This window comes from Heterodontus francisci, chromosome 34 (genome assembly GCF_036365525.1).
Source record: "Heterodontus francisci isolate sHetFra1 chromosome 34, sHetFra1.hap1, whole genome shotgun sequence".
Classification (NCBI taxonomy): Eukaryota; Metazoa; Chordata; class Chondrichthyes; order Heterodontiformes; family Heterodontidae; genus Heterodontus; species Heterodontus francisci.
In genome coordinates, this window is record NC_090404.1 from 17,931,683 (window position 1) to 17,949,598 (window position 17,916).

Genomic DNA, 17,916 nt, shown 5'->3' on the forward strand with positions numbered 1-17,916 from the left:
AAACATTAACTCTGTTGCTCTCTTCACAGATGCTGCCAGACCTGCGGAGTATTGCCAGCACTTTACTTAGGTTTCACTGGCCGCCATATTTATTGGTTGAGCTGGGTGCAGGGCACATGAGTGGCCATCTTGGTGAGGTCACAGGGAGTGGGCGGGGCTTCAGGGGCCCAGCGACCAGGAGAGAAAATCACTGAGTCATTGATTTGATTCTCACTCTGCACACAGGGGCTGGAGAGCTGAACCCAGCCAGAGCACAGGCAGCAAATTCAAACCAAACATCGCGCCAACTGGATTGATCAACCCCTGAATATCATCGACCTTTGAATGTGGAAAGCGAAATGTTTGTCTGTTGTCTGTGGGAAAAGATTTCAAACATCAGTGTGACTGGAAAAGCACCGAGACACAAATTTAAAAGTTTTCTGACGACACCAAACTTGGAGTAGTGACAATGAGGATGATATGCAGAGATATACTCGCAGAATGGGCAGACAGGTGACAGATGGAATTTAATACCGACAAATGTGAGGTGATACATTTTGGCAAAAGGAATAGAGAGAGGCAATATATACTTATTGGCACAGTTCTCAAGAGTGTGGATGAACAGAGGGATCTGGGAGGGACATGTGCATTGATCTTTGAAGGTAGCAGGACATGTTGAGAGTGGTTAGTAAAGCGTATGGGATATTGGGCTTTGTAGATAGAGGCTTGAGTACAAAAGCAGGGAAGTTATGCTGAACCTTTATAAAGCTCTGGTTAGGCTACAAGTGGAGTATTGTGTCCAGTTCTGGTCACCACACTTTAGGCAGGATGTGAGGGTCCTTGAGGATGCAGAGATTTACCAGAATGATTCCAAGGGATGGGGGATTTTAGGTTAGGTTGGAAAAACTGGGACTGTTCTCCTTAGACCAAAGGAGATTGGAGGGGAGATTTGATAGAGGTGTACAAGATTCTGAGAGGCTTTGATAAGTTAGACAAGGAAAAACTGTCCCATTAACAAATGGTACAAGGGACACAGATTGAAGGTTTTGGGCAAGAGATGTGGGGGGGGGGGGGGTGGGCGGGGAAATGAGAAAGAACTTTTTTTATGCAGCAGGTGGCAATGACCAGGAACTCGCAGCCCACAAACATAGTGGAAGTGGAGCCAATGACTTCGAAAAGGAAATTGGATGGTCACTTGAAGGAAGTGAACTTGCAGGGCTACGGGAAATCGAGCCAGGGAGTGGGACTGACTGAATAGCTCCAAGGACACTAAGCTGAGGAACTCCTGCAGCGATGCCCTGGGCTTAGATGTTTGGCCTCCAACAACCACAACGATCTTCCTTTGTGCTGGGTATGTCTCCAACTCATGGAGAGATTTTCCCCCCGATACCCATCGACTAATTTTACTAGGACTCCTTGATGCCACACTTAGTCAAATGCTGCCTGGATGTCAAGGGCGGTCACTCACCTTTGGAATTCAGCTGTCTTGTCCATTTTTGGAGCAAGGCTGTAATGAGATCTGGAACCAAGTGGCTCTGACAGAACCCAAACTAAGCATCAGTGAGTTGGTAGGTGCTGCTTGATTGCACGATAGAGGACACCTTCCATCACTTTACTGATAATCGATAATGACTGATGGAGTGGTAATTAGCCAGATTGGCTTTTACCTGCTTCTTGTGACTGTTCAATTAAAGTAGCTCCCTTCTGGCTTCGTTCAAGGTTTCTCTGGATGACTTTTTTTTAGCAGTTTGGCGTGATCATTGACAATGCAGTCAGCCTGCATCCTCACTGACATCACAGACAATATTAACACAACTGGCCTACATCATATTTAACTGCTGGTTAGCAGCTGGGGTTAGGATCTCAATCTTTGGAGTTACTGGTTATTGGTTAGCGATAAACACCACTATTGGCAGCGCTGTTGTCACTAGCTGTGTCCTTTATTATTTCATGCTTTTTTTAAATCTTGGGGAGCCATTCACTAAACAGCCTTGTGGAATGTTCACTGAAGGAACCCTCCTTTATGGTCTGAGCCCGATTTTCTCAGAAAAATAGTTCAGGGCAGTCAACTTTAGGACAAGAACTGGTGGGTCCAGGTGTTGCGCTGGTTACATCCAACCATCGTGGAAGTGGCCCCTGGATTTAGTCTCGGAGAAAGCTCTGTATGGCCACCGCCATACCACAGTTCTTCACTTGAAAGCTTTTGATCTTTTTCTGGGCTCACTTTTTTTTTAAACCGGCCTTCGTGTTTTGCTCCTTTTAATACATGTTGAAGAGGAACCTCTCCCTGCCAAGCCCCCTTTGCTGCTCCACTTCCCTGCTGCACCTTTTGGCTCAGGTATTTCCCATTTAAACCTGCAGAGACTAGGAGAGGACTCTGGTGGAAGGTATGGGGAGCTGGGACTTGCCCAGGAGAGTAACTGAAGGGATGAGAAATGGTCTAGAGTTAGAAAGGAGAAAAATGCCCAAAAATAGTACAGTCGGATATCAACTGCTCTCCTCTTGGAAAATCAAATTCACAACCCAGTGTTTAGAACAAAGCTGATTTATTTGACATTTACACTGAATATTAATAAACTCCAACCAATTTATATGGGTTAACATCAGCAGAAACAAACATTTAACTGTCAGAATGAACATGGTTCAACCCTCGATGTAATTAACAGCAACAATAACAGAAAATAAACAACCCCTGCAGTTATTTGTGAACTCGTTGGTGTTTCAGCAGCTGAGATGACTGAGTAAATCTCTTCTTTCACACGAAGCAGGTGAACGGCGTCTCTCCAGTGTGAACTCGCTGGTGAGCAGTGAGGCTGGATGAACGGGTGAATCCTATTCCGCACTCTGAGCAGGTGAATGGCCTCTCCCTGGTGCGAATATGCTGGTGAGTAAGAAGGTCGGACGACTTAGCGGATGCCTTCCCGCGCATGGGGCGGCTGCGTGGCCTATCCCCAGTGTGAACATGCTGGTGTTCGAGAAGGTCAGTTGACTGCCTGAACCTCTCCCCACACCGAGAGCAACAAAACGGTTTGTCGGTGTGAATGAGCTGGTGGGTACTCAGTTCCTCGGCGCTTTTAAACCGGCCCCCGCAGTCGGAGCAGTTAAATGGCCTCTCCACTGTGTGGATTCGCTGGTGTGTCTGCAGGTTGGATAACCGAGTGAATCCCTTCCCACACGCGGAGCAGGTGTACGGCCTCTCCCCAGTGTGAACTCGCTGGTGTGTCCGAAGTTCAGTTGAATTAGAAAATCCCTTCTCACACACGGAGCAAATGAACGGCTTCTCCCCAGTGTGACTGCGCATGTGACTTTCCAGCCGAGATGGGTAAAAGAACCCGTTCCCACACACGGAGCAGTTAAACGGCTTCTCTCTTGAGTGAATTTGCCGGTGTCTCAGCAGATTGGTTGAATTAGTGAATCCCTTTCTACAGACACGGCAGGTAAACGGCCTCTTCCCTGGGTGATCTCGCTGGTGCGCCCGGAGGTCAATTAAATTGGTGAATCCCGTCTTGCACATGGAACAGGTGAATGGCCTCTCCCCAGTGTGAACCCGCTGGTGTTTCAGGAGGTCAGCTGACCGCCCAAACCTCTCCCCACACTGAGAGCAACAGAACGGTTTGTCGGTGTGAATGAGCTGGTGGGTACTTAGCTCCTCGGCGCTTTTAAACCTGTCCCCGCAGTCGGAACAAGTAAAAGGCCTCTCCACAGTGTGGATTCGCTTGTGCGTCTGCAGACTGGACGACTGAGTGAATCCCTTCCCACACACGGAGCAGGTGTACGGCCTCTCCCCAGTGTGAACTCGCCGGTGTATCAGCAGGTTGGTTGAATTCGGAAAATCCTTCCCACACACGTAGCATGGGAACGGCCTCTCTCCGGTGTGAATTCGCTGGTGCGTCAGCAGTCTGGTTGAATTAGCGAATCTCTTCCCACACTTGGTGCAGGTAAACAGCCTTGCCCCGGTGTGAACATGCTGATGTTTCAGGAGGTCAGTTGACTGCCCAAACCTCTCCCCACACCGAGAGCAACAGAACGGTTTGTCGGTGTGAATGAGCTGGTGGGTACTCAGTTCCTCGGCGCTTTTAAACCTGTCCCCGCAGTCGGAGCAGTTAAAGGGCCTCTCCACTGTGTGGATTCGCTGGTGTGTCTGCAGGTTGGATGACTGAGTGAATCCCTTCCCACACACGGAGCAGGTGTACGGCCTCTCCCCAGTGTGAACTCGCCAGTGTATCAGCAGGTTGGTTGAATTAGGGAAACCCTTCCCACACACGGAGCATGGGAACGGCCTCCCCCCGGCGTGAACTTGCTGGTGTTTCAAAAGATCAGACGACTGCTTGAATCTCTCTCCGCACTGGGAACAACGGAACGGCGTGTCAGTGTGAACGTGCCGGTGTGTACTCACGTCCTTTGAGCTTTTAAAACGTTTCCCGCAGTCGGAGGATTTAAATGGGCTCCCCCCAGTGTGAACCTGCTGGTGTCTCCGTAGGTTGGAGGACCGAGTGAATCCCTTCCCACAGTCCGCACATTTCCACAGCTTCTTCATGGAGAGACACAAGGACGCCTGCACAAAGTTGGACAATCAGTTGAAGCTTCCTCCTCACACAGAACATGTGTACGGTTTCCCCCGGCTGCAAATGGTACAAGGGTTTTTCAGGCTGCGTAACTGGTTAAAGCTCTTTCCGCAACCAGTGCAGTGGAACACTCTCACTCGGGTATGTGTGTGTCTCGGTGCTTTTCCAGTCACACTGATGTTTGAAATCTTTTCCCACAGACAGGACTGACAAACGTTTCTCTTTCCACATTCAAAGGCCGATGATATTCAGGTCCTGATGAACCGAGTGACTGAGTCAGATCTCGACGTGAAGTTTGGTTTGAGTTTCCCGACTGCAAATCCACGCTTGCCAAAACACTGTAAACAGTCAGTGCAAGACAGAAATTCAGAACAGACAATCGTAGTTTCTCTGGAACATTCTTTTGTCTCTTGGTCCCCCAAAGCTGTAAATCTCCATCCCACACACTCTCCCTCCTCCCTGTGCTGAAATCCAAACCAAAAGCACCATCTCCCACTTTTTTTCTCCCCTATTTGCTCTGATTTTTCTCTCCTCCCCTGAAGGTGCTGACTCTCGCTGCGTGTGTGCACTCTACCTCACTTTCTAATACTCTGTTCTTCCCTATAAGCTTTCCCTCTAATATCTCGCAATTGTGGTGAAGGTTTGATCCTAACTTGTCACCATTTCCCTTTCATATACAGACTCCCCAGGCATAGACATCATAAAAACTCACAGCCTAAACCATCCCTGACAGCTGAAAGAGCTGTCCAGCCAATCCCACTTTCCAGGCTCTTGGTCCATTACCCTGTAGGTCATGGTACCTCAAGTGTATATCCAAGTGTTTATTTTCTGCCTCACCCACCCTTTCAGGCAGTGAGTTCCAGCCCCCAACACCCACTGGGTGAAAGAAATTCTCAACTCCCCATTAATCCTTCCACCAACTACTTGAAATCTATGCCTCCTGGTTATTGACACCTCTGCTGAGCAAAGTGGGTTTTTCCTATCCACTCTGTCTAGTTCTCTCATAATTTTGTACACTTCAAATAAATTTCCTTTCAGCCTCCTCTGCTCCAAAGAAAACAAGCACAGCCTATCTAATCCTTCCTCATAACTAAAATTCTCCATTCCTGGCAACATCCTCATAAATCTCCTCTGCATCCTTCCTGTAATGCAGTGACCAGAACTGTAGCACAGTATTCTAGCTGTGGACAAACTACTGTTTTATACAGTTCTAGCATAACCTCCCTGCTCCTATACTCTAGGGCTCCACCAGTAAATGAAAGTATCCCGTATGTCTTCTTAAGCAACTTATTACATGTTCTACTTTCTGGAGGTCCCTCAATTCTCTAATTTTCACATTCACCATTTAATTTGTATTTCCTTGCCTTGTTTGCCTTCCCCAAATGCATGACCTCACACTTCTCCAGACTGAATTCCATTTGCCATTTTCTGCCCACCATTGTTATCCTCCTGCAGTCTACACCTTTTTCCCCTCTCAATCACATGGCCAACTTTCATATCATCTGCAAACTGCTTAATCAAGTCCCCTACATTTAAGTCTAAACCCATTGATATATACCACAACCAGCAAAGGACCCAGTACTGAGCCCTGCGGAACCCCACAGGGAACGGCCTTCCAGTCACAAAAACACCCGTCGACCATTACCCTCTGCTTCCTGCCACTGAGACTATTTTGGATCCAAGTTGCCAGTTTCTGAGCAGTCTGCATGCAAGACCTTGTCAAAAGTCTTGCTAAAATCCATGTACACTACATCAAAGGTGCTACCCTCATTGACCTTTCTTGTTACCTCCTCAAAAAACTCAATCATGTTAGTCAGATAAACTTCCTTCACAAATCCAGGCTGACTGTCCTCAATTAATCCGTGTCTTTCTGAGTGACAATTAATGCCATCCTTCAGAATCTTTTCCAATAATTTTCCCACCGTTGAGGTTAGGAGGAACATCACTCCTCCTCCATTTACAGACACTCCCTGACCGGTCTCCATTCCTCCTCCATTTACAGACGCTCCCTGCCCAGTCTCAATTTCTCCTCCATTTACAGACGCTCCCTGCCCGGTCCCCGTTTCTCCTCCATTTACAGACGCTCCCTGCCCAGTCTCAATTTCTCCTCCATTTACAGACACTCCCTGACCAGTCTCCATTCCTCCTCCATTTACAGACGCTCCCTGCCCAGTCTCAATTTCTCCTCCATTTACAGACGCTCCCTGCCCAGTCTCAATTTCTCCTCCTTTTACAGACGCTCCCTGCCCAGTCTCAATTTCTCCTCCATTTACAGACGCTCCCTGCCCAGTCTCAATTTCTCCTCCATTTACAGACGCTCCCTGCCCAGTCTCAATTTCTCCTCCATTTACAGACGCTCCCTGCCCAGTCTCCATTCCTCCTCCATTTACAGACGCTCCCTGCCCAGTCTCAATTTCTCCTCCATTTACAGACGCTCCCTGCCCAGTCTCCATTTCTCCTCCATTTACAGACGCTCCCTGACCAGTCTCCATTTCTCCTCCATTTACAGACGCTCCCTGATCAGTCCCCATTTCTCGATACTTGGAAAAGCACTTAAGTGCCCTAACCAACAGGATAATAGACCAAGAGCAGGAAAATGGGATTAGGCTGGACAGTCCCTCTACCCGGCAACAGTTGAGATTAAACCAGTCTGTTCGCAACTCCAAGATGAGCTACAAACCTGATATTCAGACCATCATTAAGATGTCTGTTTCCACCTTCATAACATTGCCCGACTTCGCCCTGTCTCAGCTCATACGCTGCTATAACACTCATTCATGCCTTAGTTACTTCTAGACTTCACTATTCCAACATGCTACAGGCTGGTCTCCCACATTCTATCCTCCATAAACTTGAGGTCATCCAAAACTCTTCTGTCCGTGTCTTAACTCGCACGAAGTCCCATTCACCCCTGTGCTTGCTGACCTACATTGGCCCCAGTCAAACGACATCTTGACTTTAAAATTCTCATCCTTGTTTTCGATTTCCTCCATGAACTCGCCTCTCCTTATCTCAGCAATATGCTCCCACCCCATAACCCTCCGAGATATCTATACTCCTTTCATTCTGGCCTCGTGAGCATCCTGATCTTAATTGTTCCACTTTCGATTGCCGAGACCTAAGCTTGGGAGTTCACTCCATAACTTCTCTGCTATTCTAACTCCCGTTACTCCTTTAAGATATTCTTTAAAATCGAGCCCCTTTGACCACACTTTTGATCACTTGTCCTATTTCTTTCCATTCTCAATGTCATATTTTGCTTTCTAAAGCTCCTGTGAAGCACTTTAAGATGTTGCATTACATTAAATACGCTATATAAAAAGTTGCCATCAACCAATCCCCATTTCCCCTATTTAGACGCTCTCTGCACAGCCCTCCCCACCGTTTCCCCTCCCTATTTACAGATAGAATTAGAATTAGAACATTACAGCGCAGTACAGGCCCTTCGGCCCTCGATGTTGCGCCGACCTGTGAAACCATCTGACCTACACTATTCCATTTTCATCCATATGTCTATCCAATGTCCACTTAAATGCCCTTAAAGTTGGCGAATCCACTACTGCTGCAGGCAGGGCGTTCCACGCCCTTACTACTCTCTGAGTAAAGAAACTACCTCTCACATCTGTCCTATATCTATCGCCCCTCAACTTGAAGCTATGTCCCCTCGTGTTTGCCATCACCATCCGAGGAAAAAGACGCTCACTATCCACCCTATCTAACCCTCTGATTATCTTATATGTCTCTATTAAGTCACCTCTCCTCCTCCTTCTCTCCAACGAAAACAACCTCAAGTCCCTCAGCCTTTCCTCGTAAGACCTTCCCTCCATACCAGGCAACATCCTAGTAAATCTCCTCTGCACCCTTTCCATAGCTTCCACATCCTTCCTATAATGCGGTGACCAGAACTGCACGCAATACTCCAGGTGCGGTCTCACCAGAGTTTTGTACAGCTGCAGCATGACCTCGTGGCTCCGAAACTCAACCCCCCTACTAATAAAAGCTAACACACCATATGCCTTCTTAACAGCCCTATTAACCTGGTTAGCAACCTTCAGGGATTTATGCACCTGGACACCAAGATCTCTCTGTTCATCTACACTACCAAGAATCTTCCCATTAGCCCAGTACTCTGCATTCCTGTTACTCCTTCCAAAGTGAATCACCTCACACTTTTCCGCATTAAACTCCATTTGCCATCTCTCAGCCCAGCTCTGCAGCCTATCTATGTCTCTCTGTACCCTACAACATCCTTCGGCACTATCCACAACTCCACCGACCTTAGTGTCATCTGCAAATTTACTAACCCACCCTTCTACACCCTCTTCCAGGTCATTTATAAAAATGACAAACAGCAGTGGCCCCAAAACAGATCCTTGCGGTACACCACTAGTAACTAAACTCCAGGATGAACATTTGCCATCAACCACCACCCTCTGTCTTCTTTCAGCTAGCCAATTTCTGATCCAAAGCTCTAAATCACCTTCAACCCCATACTTCCGTATTTTCTGCAATAGCCTACCGTGGGGAACCTTATCAAACGCCTTACTGAAATCCAAATACACCACATCCACTGCTTTACCCTCATCCACCTGTTTGGTCACCTTCTCGAAAAACTCAATAAGGTTTGTGAGGCACGACCTACCCGTCACAAAACCGTGCTGACTATCTCTAATGAACTTATTCTTTTCAAGATGATTATAAATCCTGTCTCTTATAACCTTTTCCAACATTTTACCCACAACCGAAGTAAGGCTCACAGGTCTATAATTACCAGGGCTGTCTCTACTCCCCTTCTTGAACAAGGGGACAACATTTGCAATCCTCCAGTCTTCCGGCACTATTCCTGTCGACAATGACGACATAAAGATCAAGGACAAAGGTTCTGCAATCTCCTCCCTAGCTTCCCAGAGAATCCTAGGATAAATCCCATCTGGCCCAGGGGACTTATCTATTTTCACACTTTCCAAAATTGCTAACACCTCCTCCTTGTGAACCTCAATCCCATCTAGCCTAGTAGCCTGAATCTCAGTATTCTCAACAACATTTTCTTTCTCTACTGTAAATACTGACGCAAAATATTCATTTAACACTTCCCCTATCTCCTCTGATTCCACACACAACTTCCCACTACTATCCTTGATTGGCCCTAATCTAACTCTAGTCATTCTTTTATTCCTGATATACCTATAGAAAGCCTTAGGGTTTTCCCTGATCCGATCCACCAATGACTTCTCGTGTCCTCTCCTTGCTCTTCTTAGCTCTCCCTTTAGATCCTTCCTGGCTAGCTTGTAGCTCTCAAGCGCCCTAACTGAGCCTTCACGTCTCATCCTAACATAAGCCTTCTTCTTCCTCTTGACAAGCGCTTCAACTTCTTTAGTAAACCACGGCTCCCTCGCACAACAACTTCCTCCCTGCCTCACAGGTACATACTTATCAAGGACGCGCAGTAGCTGCTCCTTGAATAAGCTCCACATTTCGATTGTTCCCATCCCCTGCAGTTTCCTTCCCCATCCTACGCATCCTAAATCTTGCCTAATCGCATCATAATTTCCTTTCCCCCAGTTATAATTCTTGCCGTGCGGTATATACCTGTCCCTGCCCATCGCTAAGGTAAACCTAACCGAATTGTGATCACTATCACCAAAGTGCTCACCTACATCTAAATCTAACACCTGGCCGGGTTCATTTCCCAGTACCAAATCCAATGTGGCATCGCCCCTGGTTGGCCTGTCTACATACTGTGTCAGAAAACCCTCCTGCACACACTGGACAAAAACTGACCCATCTAAAGTACTCGAACTATAGTATTTCCAGTCGATATTTGGAAAGTTAAAGTCCCCCATAACAACTACCCTGTTACTCTCACCCCTGTCGAGAATCATCTTCGCTATCCTTTCCTCTACATCTCTGGAACTATTCGGAGGTCTATAAAAGACTCCCAACAGGGAACCTCACCTCTCCTGTTTCTAACCTCAGCCCATACTACCTCAGTAGACGAGTCCTCAAACGTCCTTTCTGTCGCTGTAATACTCTCCTTGATTAACAATGCCACACCCCCCCCTCTTTTACCATCTTCTCTGTTCTTACTGAAACATCTAAATCCCGGAATCTGCAACATCCATTCCTGCCCCTGCTCTACCCATGTCTCCGAAATGGCCACTACATCGAGATCCCAGGTACCAACCCATGCTGCAAGCTCACCCACCTTATTCCGGACGCTCCTGGCGTTGAAATAGACACACTTTAAACCAGGTTCTTGCTTGCCAGTGCCCTCTTGCGTCCTTGTAACCATATCCCTGACCTCACTACTCTCAACATCCTGTACACTGGCACTACAATTTAGGTTCCCTGCCCAGCTTCCCAACCCACCCCCCCCCCCCACCGTTTCCCCTCCCTATTTATAGACGCTCCCTGCCCAGTCCCCATTTCTCCTCCATTTACAGACACTCCCTGCCCAGTCCCCGTTTATTTATTTAATTTAATTATTGATACAGCACTGAAACAGGCCCTTCAGCCCACCGAGTCTGTGTCGACCATCAACCACCCATTCATACTAATCCTACATTAATCCCATATACCCTACCACATCCCCACCATTCTCCTACCACCTACCTACACTAGGGGCAATTTACAATGGCCAATTTACCTATCAACCTAAAATAAAAGGAAAATACTGCGTATGCTGGAAATCAGAAATAAAAACAAGAAATGCTGGAACCACTCAGCAGGTCTGGCAGCATCTGTGGAAAGAGAAGCAGAGTTAACGTTTCGGGTCAGTGACCCTTCTTTGGAGCTGACAAATATTAGAAATGTAAAAGGTTATAAGCAAGTGAGGCGGGGGTGGGGCAAGAGATAACAAAGGAGAAGGTGTAGATTGGTCAAGGCCACATAGCTGACCAAGAGGTCATGGAGCAAAGGCAAACAATATGTTAATGGTGTGTTGAAAGACAAAGCATTAGTACAAATAGGGTGTTAATTGACTGAATATTGAACAGCAGCAAGTGCAAACATGAAAAAAAACAGTGGGTAAGCAAACTGAAGAAACTAAGATGAAATGAAATAAATGCAAAAATAAGATTGTAAAAAATGGAAAAAAGAATAACTAAAAATGAAAGTAAAATGGGGAGCGGTCATGCTCTGAAATTATTGAACTCAATGTTCAGTCCAGCAGGCTGCAGTGTGCCAAATCGGTAGATGAGATGCTGTTCCTCGAGCTTGCGTTGATGTTCACTGAAACACTGCAGCAATCCCAGGACAGAAATTTGAGCATGAGAGCAGGGGGGAGTGTTGAAATGGCCAGCAAACGGAAGCTCAGGGTCCTGCTTGCGGACTGAGCGGAGGTGTTCTGCAAAGCGGTCACCCAGTCTGCGTTTGGTCTCCCCAGTGTAGAGGACGTCCAATCGCTCTACACCTCCATCCCTCGCCAGGATGGTTTGAGGGCTCTCCGCTTCTTCCTGGAACAGAGGCCCAACCAGTCCCCATCCACCACCACCCTCCTCCGCCTGGCTGAACTTGTTCTCACATTGAACAACATCTCCTTCAACTCCGCTCAATTCCTTCAAGTAAAAGGTGTTGCTATGGGTACCCGCATGGGTCCTAGTTATGCCTGTCTTTTTGTGGGATATGTCGAGCATTCTTTGTTCCAGTCCTACTCAGGCCCCCTCCCCCAACTCTTTTTCCGGTACATTGATGACTGTATCGGTGCCGTTTCCTGCTCCCGCCCCGAACTGGAAAACTTTATCAACTTTGCTTCCAATTTCCACCCTTCTCTCACCTTTACATGGTCCATCTCTGACACTTCCCTTCCTCGACTTCTCTGTTTCCATCTCTGGGGATAGGTTGTCTACTAATATCCATTATAAGCCCACTGACTCCCACAGCTACCTCGACTACACTTCTTCACACTCTACCTCCTGTAAGGACTCCATTCCATTCTCCCAGTTTCTCCGACGCATCTGCTCTGATGATGCTACCTTCCATGATGGTGCTTCTGATATGACCTCTTTTTTCCTCAACCGAGGATTCCCCCCCACTGTTGTTGAGAGGGCCCTCAACCGTGTCCGGCCCATTTCCTGCACCTCTGCCCTCAACCCTTCCCCTCCCTCCCAGAACCGTGACAGGGTTCCTCTTGTCCTCACTTTCCACCCCATCAGCCTCCATATCCAAAGGATCATCCTCCTCCATTTCCGCCACCTCCAGCGTGATGCCACTACCAAACGCATCTTCCCCTCCCTTCCCCTGTCAGCATTCCGAAGGGATCGCTCCCTCCACGACAACCTGGTCCACTCCTCCATTACACCCACCATCTTGTCCCCATCCCATGGCACCTTCCCCTGCAATCGCAGGAGGTGTAATACCTGCCCATTTACCTCCTCTCTCCTCATTATCCCAGGCCCCAAACACTCCTTTCAGGTGAAGCAGCGATTTACTTGTACTTCTTTCAATGTAGTATACTGTATTCGCTGCTCACAATGTGGTCTCCACTACATTGGGGGGACCAAGCGCAGACTGGGTGACCGCTTTGCGGAACACCTCCGCTCAGTCCGCAAGCAGGACCCTGAGCTTCCGGTGCTTGCCATTTCAACACTCCCCCCTGCTCACATCTCGTCTTGGGATTGCTGCAGTGTTCCAGTGAACATCAACGCAAGCTCGAGTAACAGCATCTCATCTACTGATTAGGCACACTACAGCCTGCCGGACTGAACATTGAGTTCAATAATTTCAGAGCATGACAGCTCCCCACTTTACTTTCATTTTTAGTTATTTTTTCTTTTTTCCATTTTTTACAATTTTCTTTTGCATTTATTTCATTTCATCTTAGTTTCTTCAGTTTGCTTACCCACTGTTTTTTTTTCATATTTACACTTGCTGCTGTTCAATATTCAGTCCGTTAACAACCTATTTGTACTAATGCTTTGTCTTTCAACACACCATTAACATATTGTTTGCCTTTGCTCCATGACCTCTTGGTCAGCTATGTGGCCTTGTCCAATCTGCACCTTCTCCTTTGTTATCTCTTGCCCCACCCCTGCCTCACTTGCTTATAACCTTTTACATTTCTAACATTTATCAGTTCCGAAGAAGGGTCACTGACCCGAAACGTTAACTCTGCTTCTCTTTCCACAGATGCTGCCAGACCTGCCGAGTGGCTCCAGCATTTCTTGTTGTTATTTCAGATTTCCAGCATCCGCAGTATTTTCCTTTTATTTTAGGTTGATAGGTAAATTGGCCATTGTAAATTGCCCCTAGTGTAGGTAGGTGGTAGGAGAATGGTGGGGATGTGGTAGGGAATATGGGATTAATGTAGGATTAGTATGAATGGGTGGTTGATGGTCGGCACAGACTCGGTGGGCTAAGGGCCTGTTTCAGTGCTGTATCAATAAATAAATAAAATAAATAAACGGGGACTGGGCAGGGAGCGTGTGTAAATGGAGGAGAAACGGGGGCCGGGCAGGGAGCGTCTGTAAATGGAGGAGCAACGGGGGCCGGGCAGGGAGCGTCCGTAAATGGAGGAGAAACGCTCAGAACAGACGCTCCCTGCCCAGCCACCCCCGTTTCTCCTCCATTTACAGACGCTCCCTGCCCAGTCCCCGTTTCTACTCCATTTACAGACGCTCCCTGCCCAGTCCCCGTTTCTCGTCCATTTACAGACGCTCCCTGCCCGGTCCCCATTTCTACTCCATTCAGAGACGCTCCCTGCCCGGTCCCCGTTTCTCCTCCATTTACAGATGCTCCCTGCCCGGTCCCCATTTCTCCTTCATTTACAGACGCTCCCTGCCCAAATCCCATTTCTCCTCCATTTACAGACACTCCCTGCCCGGTCCCCATTTCTCCTCCATTTACAAATGCTCCCTGCCCGGTCCCCATTTCTCCTCCATTTACAGACACTCCCTGCCTGGTCCCCATTTCTCCTCCATTTACAGACACTCCCTGCCCAGATCCCATTTCTCCTCCATTTACAGACGCTCCCTGCCGGGTCCTCATTTCTCCTCCATTTACAGACGCTCCCTGCCCGGTCCCCATTTCTACTCCATTTACAGACGCTCCCTGCCCAGATCCCATTTCTCCTCCATTTACAGACGCTCCCTGCCCGGTCCCCATTTCTACTCCATTTACAGACGCTCCCTGCCCAGATCCCATTTCTCCTCCATTTACAGACGCTCCCTGCCCAGATCCCATTTCTCCTCCATTTACAGACGCTCCCTGCCCGGTCGCCATTTCTACTCCATTCACAGACGCTCCCTGCCCGTCCCCATTTCTCCTCCATTGACAGACGCTCCCTGCCCGGTCCCCATTTCTCCTCCATTTACAGACGCTCACTGCCCGGTCCCCATTTCTCCTCCATTTACAGACGCTCCCTGCCTGGTCCCCATTTCTACTCCATTCACAGACGCTCCCTGCCCGTCCCCATTTCTCCTCCATTTACAGACGCTCCCTGCCCCGTCCCCATTTCTCCTCCATTTACAAATGCTCCCTGCCCGGTCCCCATTTCTCCTCCATTTACAGACGCTCCCTGCCCGGTCCCCATTTCTACTCCATTTACAGACGCTCCCTGCCCAGATCCCATTTCTCCTCCATTTACAGACGCTCCCTGCCCGGTCCCCATTTCTCCTCCATTTACAGACGCTCCCTGCCTGGTCCCCATTTCTCCTCCATTTACAGACGCTCCCTGCCCCGTCCCCATTTCTACTCCATTTACAGACGCTCCCTGCCCAGATCCCATTTCTCCTCCATTTACAGACGCTCCCTGCCCGGTCCCCATTTCTCCTCCATTTACAGACGCTCCCTGCCCGGTCCCCATTTCTACTCCATTTACAGACGCTCCCTGCCCGGTCCCCATTTACAGACGCTCCCTGCCCCGTCCCCATTTCTCCTCCATTTACAGATGCTCCCTGCCCCGTCCCCATTTCTACTCCATCTACAAATGCTCCCTGCCCGGTCCCCATTTCTCCTCCATTTACAGACGCTCCCTGCCCGGTCCCCATTTCTCCTCCATTTACAGACGCTCCCTGCCCGGTCCCCATTTCTCCTCCATTTACAGATGCTCCCTGCCCGGTCCCCATTTCTCCTCCATTTACAGATGCTCCCTGCCCGGTCCCCATTTCTACTCCATTTACAGACGCTCCCTGCCCCGTCCCCATTTCTCCTCCATTTACAGATGCTCCCTGCCCGGTCCCCATTTCTACTCCATTTACAGATGCTCCCTGCCCGGTCTTCATTTCTCCTCCATTTACAGACGCTCCCTGCCCAGATCCCATTTCTCCTCCATTTACAGACGCTCCCTGCCCGGTCCCCAGTTCTCCTCCATTTACATATGCTCCCTGCCCGGTCTTCATTTCTCCTCCATTTACAGACGCTCCCTGCCCGGTCCCCAGTTCTCCTCCATTTACAGATGCTCCCTGCCCGGTCTTCATTTCTCCTTCATTTGCAGACGCTCCCTGCCCAGATCCCATTTTTCCTCCATTTACAGACGCTCCCTGAGTCGCTGAGCTTCCCGCTCGGCCCTGGAGCTTGGCGCACGCGCCGAGGGCCGCATGGCTCGGGCCGGAGCCGATCGCGCGAATACGGAAAGCAGCGGGTGAAGGGCGGATATGTAAACTGTCTTGTCTGGCCGGGGTTCGGCTATCCCGCAGGGCGTGCGTCCCTCCAGGGTTTATTAACCCGTCTCCCTCTTACCTGCTGCAGCCGCTCCGCTCTCGCTCCAACCACCCAAAGAGCCTCTCTCGCGCATGCTCAGCTCCAACTGCCCAAAAGGAAAAGCCTCTCCTGCGCATGCTCAGTTGTAACTGCCCGCCATCACTAACGCGCATGCCCAGTTTCAACTGCCGAATGGAGTCTCTCCCACGCATGCTCAGTGGAATCGTACAATGGTTGCAGCGTGAAAGCAGGCCATTCGGCCCGTCGTGTCTGTGCCATCTCTCTGCAAGAGCAACTCGCCTAGTCCCACTCCACCGTATTTTCCCCATAACCCTGTGCATTTTTTTACCACTCATTTCTACTGGATTGAATTTGCCACACTCCCAGGCAGTGCATTCCAGATCCCAACCATTCATGAAAAAGTTTTTCCTCGTGTCGCCATTGCTCTTTTGCCAGTCACTTTAAATCGGTGTCCTCTGGTTGTGGATCCTTCCGCCAATGGGAACTTAGGAAGTACACCCTTGGTGTACTTGTCCATAGATCATTGAAGGCAACAGCATAGGTAGATACGGTGGTTATGGAGGCATATGGGATTCTTGCCTTTATTAACCGAGGCATAGAATATAAGAGCAGAGAGGTTATGATGGAGCTGTATAAAATGCTAGTTAGGCCACAGCTGGTGTACTGTGTACAGTTCTGGTCATCACACTATAGGAAGGATGTGATTGCACTGGAGAGGGTGCAGAGGAGATTCACCATGAGGTTGCATGGCCTGGAGCATTTCAGCTATGAAGAGAGACTGGATAGGCTAGGGTTGTTTTCCTTAGAGCAGAGAAGGCTGAGGGGGGACCTGATTGAGGTGTACAGGATTATGAGGGGCTTGGATAGGATAGATAGGAAGAAACCTTTTCCCTTAGCAGAGGTGTCAATAACCAGGGGGCATTGATTTAAGGTGAGGGGCAGGAGGTTTAGCGGGGCTTTGAGGAAAAAAAAAATTCACCCAAAGGGTGGTTGGAATGTGGAACACACTGCCTGAAGGGGTGGTAGAGGCAGGAACCCACACAACATTTAAGAAGTATTTAGATGAGCACTTGAAACGCCATAGCACACGAGGCCATGGGCCAAGTGCTGGAAAGTGGGATTAGAATAGATAGGTGCTTGATGCCTGGCGCAGACACAGTGGGCCGAAGTACCTGTTTCTGTGCTGTATAACTCTATGTCTCTATGACGAAAGCGCAGGTCTCATATGCCTTATTAACCACTTTCTTAACCTGCCCTACAACCTTCAACGATTTGTGTACACATACCCCCAGGTTTCTCTGCTCCTGCATCCCCTTTAGAATTGTACCCTTTATTTTATATTTCCTCTCCTCATTCTACCTACCAAATGAATCACTTGTCTGCACTAAATTTCATCTGCCACATGTCCATCCATTCCACCAGCCTGTCTAAGTCCCCTCACAGTTCTCAATCGTTCCAAATTTTGTGTCATTCACAAATTTTGAAATTGTGCCCTGCATATACAAGTCTAGGTCATTAAGAAAAGCAGTGGTCTTAATACTGTCTACTCAATCTCTCTTCATAGGAAAAACCTCTCAAGAACCAGTCTAGTGAACCTTCATTGCACTCCCTCGAGGGCAATTATGTCTTTCCTTGGGGTGAGGAGACCAAAACTGAATATAGTACTTACTATAGGTGTGACTTCACCAATGCCTTGTGTAATTGTAGTAAGACG

The 17,916-nt window shown here is 48.5% G+C and overlaps 1 protein-coding gene across 1 annotated transcript; it reads right to left on the reverse strand.

The window, feature by feature from the left end:
- Positions 1-2,525: 2,525 nt before the first annotated feature.
- Positions 2,526-16,293, reverse strand: LOC137349128 (zinc finger protein 271-like). The gene is made up of 2 exons (XM_068014508.1): positions 16,221-16,293; positions 2,526-4,882 (listed from the first exon to the last, which is right to left on the reverse strand). The coding sequence occupies exon 2, from the start codon at positions 4,514-4,516 to the stop codon at positions 2,735-2,737; it is 1,782 nt and encodes a 593-aa protein (XP_067870609.1). The 5' UTR covers positions 4,517-4,882; positions 16,221-16,293; the 3' UTR covers positions 2,526-2,734.
- Between the last annotated feature and the right edge of the window lie 1,623 nt (positions 16,294-17,916).

Excerpts from the sequence above, each read along its gene's own strand:
- LOC137349128 (XM_068014508.1), bottom strand. The coding sequence starts at position 4,516 with ATGAAGAAGCTGTGGAAATGTGCGGACTGTGGGAAGGGATTCACTCGG.